This window comes from Pristiophorus japonicus, chromosome 3, assembly GCF_044704955.1.
Source record: "Pristiophorus japonicus isolate sPriJap1 chromosome 3, sPriJap1.hap1, whole genome shotgun sequence".
Classification (NCBI taxonomy): domain Eukaryota; kingdom Metazoa; phylum Chordata; class Chondrichthyes; family Pristiophoridae; genus Pristiophorus; species Pristiophorus japonicus.
In genome coordinates this window covers 315,597,503-315,607,784 of record NC_091979.1, presented here as the reverse complement: position 1 = coordinate 315,607,784, position 10,282 = coordinate 315,597,503, and the positions used below count along the sequence as shown (strand labels likewise).

Sequence of the window (10,282 nt, the reverse complement as noted above, 5' to 3'; positions counted from 1 at the left end):
ACCTGGACACTACACTTGGTCTTGACTAGTAGAATCATAGAATGATACAGCACAGAAGGCCATTCAGCCCATCATGCCTGTGCTAGCTCTTTCATAGAGCTATCCAATTAGACCCACTCTTTTGAATCTGCTTCCACCACCCTTTCAGGCAGTGAATTCCAGATCACAACAACTCGCTGCGTAAAAAAATGTTTCCTCATGTATGGAAATTCTTTGTTTAAGGTATAGTGAATACTGTTATGTCTTGGATAAAGAGTCAGACTAGATACTGCAAGCTCACAATAAGTGTGACCATAGTCCTTTATTGCCGATCTCAGAGTGCCTCTCCAGCCTGAGGCCTCCTTATATACAGGTGCTCCCAAGGGATTGTGGGATCCCTTGGGACTCCAGGGGATAAGCTCTCTGGTGGTTAGACATGGTAATAACAGGTTTCATCATCATAGGCAGTCCCTCGGAATCGAGGAAGACTTGCTTCCACTCTTAACATGAGTTCTTAGGTGGCTGTACAGTCCAATACAAGAATCACAGTCTCTGTCACAGGTAGGACAGATAGTTGTTGAGGGAAAGGGTGGGTGGGGAGCCTGGTTTGCCGCACACTCCTTCCGCTGCCTGCACTTGATTTCTGCGTGCTCTCGGCGACGATACTCGAGGAGCTCAGCGCCCTCCCGAATGCACTTCCTCCACTTAAGGTGGTCTATGGCCAGGGACTCCCAGGTGTCAGTGGGGATGTCGCACTTTATCAGGGAGGCTTTGAGGGTGTCCTTGTAACGTTTCCTCTGCCCGCCTTTGGCTCGTTTGCCGTGGACGAGTTCCGAGTAGAGCGCTTGCTTTGGGAGTCTCGTGTCTGGCATGCGGACTATTTGGCCTGCCCAGCGGAGCTGATCAAGTGTGGTCAGTGCTTCAATGCTGGGGAGGAAGGCCTGGTCGAGGACGCTAATGTTGGTGCGTCTGTCCACATAACAAATACTATTTCCAAGTATAATTGGAAAACTAGCAGTAATAGTTTTTATTTTAAACAAGAGTATTGTTAACTAATGAATTGGGGCAAATTGGCAACAGCCTTATTGGTAATTGTGAGTTTGGACAGAGAAAGAGGTGTAAAAATATTCGAAGTAAAATTCATGAGCGAGACCAATTTTGCAAAGGTGAGGTGTTTGCTACTAAAATAACTGAACAAATCTCATAGCAAACTAGTTAAACTTGTAAAGTCTTATATTCAGCAAAAATGCAGCTCTCAGCCGCCACCTGCACCAGCTTGTTCCCTCACATTCCAAAACCAATACTGCTCGAGTTAGCCGACACTGAAATACAACTTCGTCCAATGGACGAGCTGTAGTAACAGACACTCCCAATGTGTGGTCACCTCCCACATTCGTATAACCGGTTCTTTAAAAAAAAAGCATCAATGACCCTTTATCTGAGGCAGGGCTGGGTGTTTGCAAAGTGTGACTGTGTTGGATAAAAAGCAGCAGTGAGTGTTTCCCCTCGGTTACTGTCGAGAATACACAGCGGACGCAGTCGAAAGCGTTCAGTGAGTCCAGGGCACAGATGGGAGTCTTTTATTCCGAGGTAAGTACAGACATTGACTTCTGGCTAAAAGACTTTGAGCTGTTCAGTGCAGCACAGATCAGCGGTTGGGTGCAATTGCTGCAGGATCTGCACCGATGTTACTATCAGCTGATCAAACACCATTTCTGTGATGTGTTCCAAAACTTTAGAACTATGATGAATACATTTATTTTAACCGTTTTAGCTTTGGCTACACTGAACCCAAGCGACTGTGGTGGAACTTTTCAGATGTCATTTTCTGATGCGAAGTTTTACCTGCATTTTTTAAAAATCTGGGAATTTATTTTACACCATTGGAGCGGTCCAGGTTCCTTTCAAAACATCCCTATTTGACCGATCTTGATTTCAGAATGTGGTAACATAATGGCCCCTCAGGGCCCTTGCCATTCGACTCTCAGATCCACTGGAAGAAGTGATCCATGTGTTGGCCTATCTCTGGCCCAGCGGATTGAGCTGATAGGTTTGTAAGGAGGTGAAAAGCAAGGTGTGTCCAGCTCCTGGAATGAGGAATTGGAAGTCAGTCTCAAAACAACGCCTTTGGGCTTGGCAATCGCAGCAGAACATGCACTGGCTTGTGAAGCAAAAATTGCAAATGTTAGACACGTGATATGCAAATATAACTTATTGGAAACAGCTCAGTGGAACATTTCACATTGTCCGAACTGGCAGAGTCCTCTCTCCAAACGTTCAGTTCTTCTGTTCACTGCCGGATTTGCTGAGTGTTCCTGTTTTTGTTTCAAGGCGCTCTTTGTGCTTTCTGAACAACTTTAAACCGTAGAGTCATTGAATCTTACAGCACCGAAGGCGGCTATTCGGCCCACTGTGTCTGTGCCGGCCTTTTTGGAATAGCTGTCCCAAGTTAGTCCAGCACCTCGGCCTTTTCCCCATTAAACCCTGCAAATTAGTTTTCCAATTGCCTTTTGAAAGTTTCCGTGGGATCTGATTCCACCACCCTTTCAAGTGATGCAATTTAGATCTTAACAGCCCTCTGTGTGAAGAAATTTCTCCTAATTTCCCCTCTCGTTCTTTTGGAAATTATTTGAAATCTTTGACCTCCTGGTTACTGACCCAGTTGCTGGAGGAAATGGCTTCTCCCCGCTTGCTCTATCAAAACCACTCATTAATTTCGAATGCCTCTATTAGGTCTCCCCTTAATCTTCTGTGCTCGAAGAACAGTCTCTACACTCCCCACATAACTGAACACTCTCATCCCTGATACCATCCTGGTCACCTCCTCTGTACCCTCTCCAAGGCCTTGACATCCTTCCTAAAGTGTGGTGTCCAGAATTGCGCACACTATTCCGACTGAGGCCTAACCAGGGATTTGTAAAGGTTTAGCGTGACTTCCTTGTTTTTGTATTCAGTGCTTCTATTTACAAAGCCAACTTCTGTATGCTTTCTTAACTGTCTTATCAACTTGCCCTGCCACCTTCAAGGATTTATAAATATGCACCCCCAGGTCCCTCTGTTCTTGCACCCCCTTCAAAATAGTACCATTTAGATTAGACTGCCTCTCCATGTTGTTTCTCCCCAAAGTGCATCACTTCACACTTAGCAGATGCAATTTAATGCGAATATGTGTCTGCCCATTTCACCAGTCTGTTTACGTCCTGCTGTCATGTTCACTATTTACTACATTTGTCAAGTTTTGTATCATCTGCAAACTTTGAAATTGTACAATGGTCCTTATACTGACCCCTGGGGGACCCTGCTGCATACTTTCACCCAATCAGAAAAGCATCCATTCACCACTACTGTCTCCTACCCCTTAACTAATTTTGTACCCAAGTTACCACCGTCTCTTTAATATCATTTGCTTCGATTTTCTGAATAAGTCTGTAATGCGATACTTTCTCAAATGCCTTTTGACGGTCCATGTATACAATATTTACTGCACTGAACTATCTTCATCAACACTCTGTCAAAGAACTGTCCGGTTAGTCAGAAACAATTTGTCTTTAACAAATATGTGCTGGTTGTCCCTTATTAACCCCTGCTTCTCCAAGTGAAAATGAATTTTGTCCTTGACAATGGTCGCCAGTAGTTTTCCCACCGCTGAGGTTAGACTGATTGGCCTGCAGTTACCAGGTTTATCCCCCTCCCCTTTTTTGAACAGGGGTGTAACACTTGCAATCCTCTAGTCCTCTGGCACCACTTCCATATCAAAGGGGGATTGAAAGATTGTGGTCAGAGCATCTTCTAGCTCCACCCTAGCATCTCTCTGCAATGTAGGATGCATCCTATCTGGACCGGATGACTTGTTAACTTTGAGTGGTACCAACCTATTTAGTACCTTCTTTCCGTCTCTTTTTTTTTTTCCTATCCAATATCTCTCCTCACCCCCTCCTCTGCTGCAATATTTACTTCATTCTCTCTCTGCTTTTGTAAAGACAGATGCAAAGTACTCATTGAGCACCTCCGTCGTGCCCTCTGCCTCCAAGATTTCCTTTTTTGCCCCTAATTGACCCCACCATTCCTTTTTAACTAATATTTTACTTTTTATATGTTGAAAAATTTTGGGGTTCCTTTTTTATGTCACCTGCTAATCTTTTCTCATACTCTCTCTTTCTTTCCCCTTCTTGTATCCTTTCTCGATTTCCTCCACACTCTCTGTATTCTGCCTGGTTTTCTACTGTATTCTGCACCTGACTTTAGTCATAAACATTTGTTTTATTTTAACCTCTATTTCCTTTGCCATCCAGGGCGCTCTAGCTTTGGATGCCCCACCTTTCTGCCGTGTGGGAATATGTTTGCTTTGTAGCTGAAGTATCTCTACCTTGAAGCCATTGCTTTTCAACAGTTTTCCTGGCCAATCTTTGTTTCCAGTCCACCTGCGCGAGCTCCCTTCTCATATCACTGAAATTGTCTCTCTGCCAGTTGGATATTTTCACTTTTTTTAAAATTTTATTTTTTCCCTTTTTCTATAACTGCTTTAAACCTAATTATATTATGATCATTATTACCCACGGCAACACACTCCACTTCATTCCCCAGAACGAGATCCAGCACTGCTTCCTTCCTCGTTGGGCTCGAGACACACTGGTTAAGGAAGTTCTCCTGCACACATTTTAGGAATTCTTCACCCTCCTTGCCCTTTACTCGGTTTCCCAGTCTATATTCGGGCAATTGAAGTCCCCTACTATTGCTATTCTGTTGTTTTTATATTTCGCTGTAATTTGCCTACATATTTGCTCCTCTATGGCCTGCTCACTACTATAGACCCCCAAATAAAGACCCAGCAATGTAACAGCTCCTTTTCTGTTCCTTAACTCTAACCAAATGGATTCAGTCTTTGAACCCTCTAGTATATCGGCCCTCTGTAGAACTGTAATATTATCCTTCATCAATACGGACATCCACCCCACTCTGTCTTTTTCCCTTTCCTATCCCTCCTGAATACATTGTAACCAGGAATGTTTAAGCTGGGTTTTCATTATAGCCATTATATCGTAACCCCATGTGGCAACTTGCAAGTGTAACTCATGTAAGGGGAGCTTGGGGTGTGGGTTCGAATCCACACTCCCCTGGGGTTCTGTACGTGCGATTTATGAGGATGGGTGAGTAGTGAGGCACCAGACACAGTGGGTAAGTGTGCAAAATGGCTAATGTTGTTTATTTAGATTAGTAAACACCAAGATAGAGGGCATAGGAAGAGGTCATAAATAGCAGTAATGGCACAATCTCACTCAACAACACAAACAATCTCGCAACAGGGAAGGGGAAAATAAGAGGTTAAAACATTCCACTCACACACAACCACACCTCCCACTTCCACCCTTCTTACCAATTCCTATCCTAAATTGAGTCTGTGAGGGGGTTTGGGCTGTACTCTCAATCCTATTAACTCCGGGGTTCTGGGGGCACTTATTTCAGCTCGGGGTCCCTCCTGGGGTGGGTTTTATGTTGTTGGTCGGTTCGGTTTTCCTCCTCGATGTTGCGTCGGTTTCTTCTCTTTGCCTTTCGGTTGGCTCCTAAGCAAAAAGCTGCTGGAGTTAAGCACACCTTCCCCAGAGCGAGGGCCGTGTGAAAAGCTGACTCAAATCCCAAAAGCTGATTCCGAACTCCAACCTCTGGTTCAGTAGGTCCTATATTTGTATCCAATTTAGTTCTGGCCTTTTCGCGCTCAAATTCAGTTGGTGGTCCATTGTGTCAGTTTGGGCGGGGAGATAGCTTTGAATATTTAATCAGAAGATGTCACAAGTACAGGTAGGTGTGAGGACAGTGGTATTATTTCAATGCACATTGGTGCCTCAAAGTCTGCTGGTGCATTTTCCACTGTCCATATTAATTAGGTAGATGATGGTCCACATTCATTAGGGGGGAGTCATATTTTCAAACTGGGCCGGGTAGTCCCCATTGGTTGAGGATTTCCCCGCTTCATACCCGACTCAACCCCTGATTGGCCTGCCAGAATGCACTTTTCCCCCATTGGCCAGTGCCTCTGTCTCGCTTGTGAGCCAGACTCCACAATGTCTGTATCCGCCCACATGTTTCCCAGCCTGCCTGGTCTGAGGACTTTACTTGGCCCAAAATGTTCATTTAAAATGTATAGGAAGATCCCATGGTAGTTTTCTTGTCCTTAGGGTGTTCCAATAAAATGCGGCCATGGATTTTTGAACCTTCCACTCATCAACCTTATTTGTAACGCTCCTCACATTAACAAACATGCATTCCAACGCCATGCAAGTCGCCTTTGCTTTTTTCCCTCCATCTAATTCCTGCTCTTTCTACACTCTTTGCTGCTTGTTCCTCTTTTTTTTTCTATGCACCTCTCTCTCCTCTCTGCTGCACTGGTGCCCCTCCTCCTACCACATTAGTTTAAACCCTCACCTCCATCATCATCATCATCATCATCATAGGCAGTCCCTCGAATCGAGGATGACTTGCTTCCACGCCAAAAAGTTCACACGTGCTTCAGTGAAGGATCTAAAATTCCAGAACCGGAATTAAATCTTGAAGATGCCTGTGAGTGGATTTTTTTTAACGTGGGGTGGCCGTTGCACACCAGCCACCACACAGGCTTGACAGAGCTAGGTCTTGATCCAGTGGCTAGGATTAACCAAGGCGACTGGAGACCAGCTCTGCTGCACGGACCTAGTGCGCCCACGTATCGCAGTGTGGACTGGGCCCTTGCCTCTTCTGGACCCCGAACTCGTGCCTCTCCTGTGCCCCGATCATGTCCCTCTGAAATCTCTCGCCACTCCTGCTGTACCTGTCCACGCTGCAATCAGCGACCTGGACCTTGGTGACGTCCAATCCAGTTGCCCTTTTCCTGCCATCGCTCTCCTGCTTCAGCACGTGCTGATCCCTGGAGTGGTAGGCCGCCAAGCTGCTCCTTCCGCTCCCCTGGCCTGCTCCGATGGTGCTCGCAGGCCAGGGGCTGTGCAGGACCCTACAGCTGTAGTTAACCTCCACGTGAGGACATTGGTCCAAGCCCTGTTCAGGTGCAGCCCATTCGGTCCCTTCTGCCCCACTGGCCGCAATGCTCCAGGAATCTGAAGCCCTACCTCCTGCATCACTTCTCCAGAACTATCTTCCTGTTTCTGTACTCGCTAGCTTGTGGCACTGGGTGTAATCCAGAGATTATCACCTTTTTTGAGGTCCTGTTCATTAATCCTTTTCCTTGCCCCTGAAAATCTACCTGCACTGTTGTGACACCAGCTGCCCGCCCCTCATGCTCAGAAACTCTGAGCTCGAACAGTTGGCGGCACTTTATGGGTCCTGGACAACCACAAATACAGGAAGTGTTCTGGAGTTCCCACATAGCACAGGATGTCCTGCCATGTTTAAAACTTATTCTTGTAACTTTATGACTATTTAGCTAACACTAAAACACAAACTCTAACCACTAAAAACACTAACCAATCAACTAAATACTTATCTGTAACTTACCTGTGCCACTCCGCACTCTGCTGACTATGATGTCACTGTTTTAATTTCTCCCTCTGTTTGTGTAGTATCAGCCACTCTGCTTGTCCCGACAGGCTCTGCTACCGTCAGCTCTCTTGCGTGCTCTTTCGGTAATACTGTAGTTGAGCAAGCTCCGTCTTCTTTTTCGTGTACGTTTCCAGCTTCTAAATCCCTGTCTGTACATTCGGAAGTGGTTGCACCATATGTGAAGAAATATAGCCAATCTTCCAACTGTAGTTGTGGAAGCGTGTACAAGACTGCAGTGAACTTAACAAATTAAAAGCAGTCTGAGACATTATTCAATAAAAATGTCTCTAGAAAGGAATGTCTTTAAATCAAGATTAGTCATGAAGTGTATTTGGTTGAGAACACTTGATAAGTATTTGACCTGAGGTAAATAACATTAATCCTTGGGAGCGTTCAGCTGGTGGTTGGATACCATTGATCAGCGGCTAAGTATTCTGTGCCGAGTGTCTCTCCTTCTGACGCCCCAAAGCCTTTCCACCATCTACAAGTCAGGAGTGTGATGGAAGACTTCCCCCACTCGAATACTTGGGGAACAATAGGCCAGTTAGCCTGACATCCGTAGTCGGCAAAATGCTAAAATATATTATTAGGAACGTAATGGGGCACTTCATAATATGACTAGGCCGAGTCAACATGGTTTTATGAAAGGGAAATCGTGTTTGACAAATCAAACTAGTAGGATGGATAAGCGGGAACCTGTGGATGTAGTGTATTTGGACTTTCAAAAAGCTTTCGATAAGGTACCACACAAGAGGTTATTACACAAAATTAGGACTGATTGGAATGGGAGGGTAATATGTTAGCATGGATTGAGGATTGGTTAATGGAGAGAAAACCGATTGGGAATAAACGGGATGTTTTCAGGTTGGCAAGCTGTAACTAGCGGAGTGCCGCAAGGATCAGTGCTTGGGCCTCGGCTATTTACAATCTATATTAATGACTTGGCTCAAGGGACTGAGTGTAACGCATCCAAGTTTGATGATACAAAGTTAGGTGAGAAAGTAAGCTGCGAGGAGGCTGCAAAGTCATATGGACAGGTTGACTGAGTGGGCAAGAACATGGCAAATGCAATACAATGTGGGGAAGTGTGAAGTTATCTACTTTGGTAGGAAAAACAAAAAAGCAGAATATTTTTGAATGGTAAGAGACTGGGAAATGTTTGCATTCAGAGGGACCTGGGTGTCCTTGGACATGAATCACAGAAAGTTAACATGCAGGTGCTGAAAGCAAATGGTATGTTCGCTTTTGTTACAAAGGGATTATAGTACAGGTACAACGTCCGAAATCCGGAATCGTTGGGACTGGGGTCTGTTCCGGATTTCAGACAAGAAAATCAATCGTCTGAAATCTGGAATCCTCGACGGAATCCGTGCCAGATTTTGGGTTTTGCTTCAAAACTGTCCGGTTTTCGGACAGTAGTTCCAGACGACTCCATCAGCTATGCACAAAATGTCCAGTTTTTGGACAATTCCGGTTTTGGGTTGTTGCACCTGGTATGTAAAGAAATCTTACTATAAATTATACAGGGCATTGATAAGGCCACACCTGGAGTATTGTGTACAGTTCTGGAATCCTTGCCTAAGGAAAGACATATTTGCCTTAGACGGAATGCAACAAAGGTTCACAAGACTGGTTCCTGGGGTGAGGGAATCGCCCTATGAGGAGAGATTGAGTAGACTAGGCCTATATTCCCTAGTGTTTAGAAGACTGAGAGGTGATCTAATTGAAACATGTAAAATTCTTAAGGAGCTTGACAGGGTTAATGCTGAGAAATGAGCAGATTTGAAAACTGCAAATGTAACGCGCCTATTTTTTTTTAAAAAAGGAGGCAGACAAAAAGCAGGAAACTTTAGACCAGTTAGCCTAACATCTGTGGTTGAGAAAATGTTGGAGTCCATTATTAAAGAAGCAGTAGCAAGACATTTGGAAAAGCAAAATTCGGTCAGGCAGAGTCAGCATGGATTTATGAACGGGAAGTCATGTTTGACAAATTTGCTGGAATTCTTTGAGGGTGCAATGAACCAGGTGGATAAAGGGGAACCAGTGGATGTGGTGTATTTGGACTTACAGAAGTCATTTGACAAGGTACCACATAAAAGGTTACTGCACAAGATAAAAGTTCACGGGATTGGGGTAATATATTAGCATGGATAGAGGATTGGCTAACGAACAGAGTCGGGATAAATGGTTTATTCTCTGGTTGGCAACCAGTAACTAATGGGGTGCCACAGGGATCAGTGCTGGGACCCCAACTACTTACAATCTATATTAACGACTTGGAAGAAGGGACTGAGTGTAACGTAGCCAAATTTGCTGATGATACAAAGATGGGAGGAAAAGCAATGTGTGAGGAGGGCACAAAAATTCTGCAAAAGGACATAGACAGGCTAAGTGGGCAAAAATTTGGCAGATGGAGTATAATGTTGGAAAGTGTGAGGTCATGCACTTTGGCAGAAAAAATCAAAGAGCAAGTTATTATTTAAATGGAGAAAGATTGCAAAGTGCTGCAGTACAGCGGGACCTGGGGGTATTTGTGCATGAAACACAAAAGGATAGTATGCAGGTACAGCAAGTGATCAGGAAGGCCAATGGATTCTTGGCCTTTATTGCAAAGGGAATGGAGTATAAAAGCAGGGAAGTCTTACTACAGTTAGATAAGGTATTGGTGAGGCCACACCTGGAATACTGCGCGCAGTTTTGGTTTCCATATTTACGAAAGGATATACTTGCTTTGGAGGCAGTTCAGAGAAGGTTCACTAGGTTGATTCCAGGGATG

The 10,282-nt window shown here is 44.7% G+C and overlaps 1 protein-coding gene across 2 annotated transcripts in view; it reads left to right on the top strand.

The window, feature by feature from the left end:
- The first annotated feature begins 1,405 nt into the window (after positions 1-1,405).
- Positions 1,406-10,282, top strand: part of ankrd22 (ankyrin repeat domain 22) — a 45,870-nt gene continuing 36,993 nt past the window's right edge. For both annotated transcript variants that reach the window (XM_070875061.1, XM_070875060.1), the window contains exon 1: positions 1,406-1,569. In XM_070875061.1, coding sequence (XP_070731162.1) covers positions 1,549-1,569 — 21 coding nt within the window. In that variant the 5' untranslated portion in view covers positions 1,406-1,548. The remainder of the gene's footprint in view (positions 1,570-10,282) is intronic.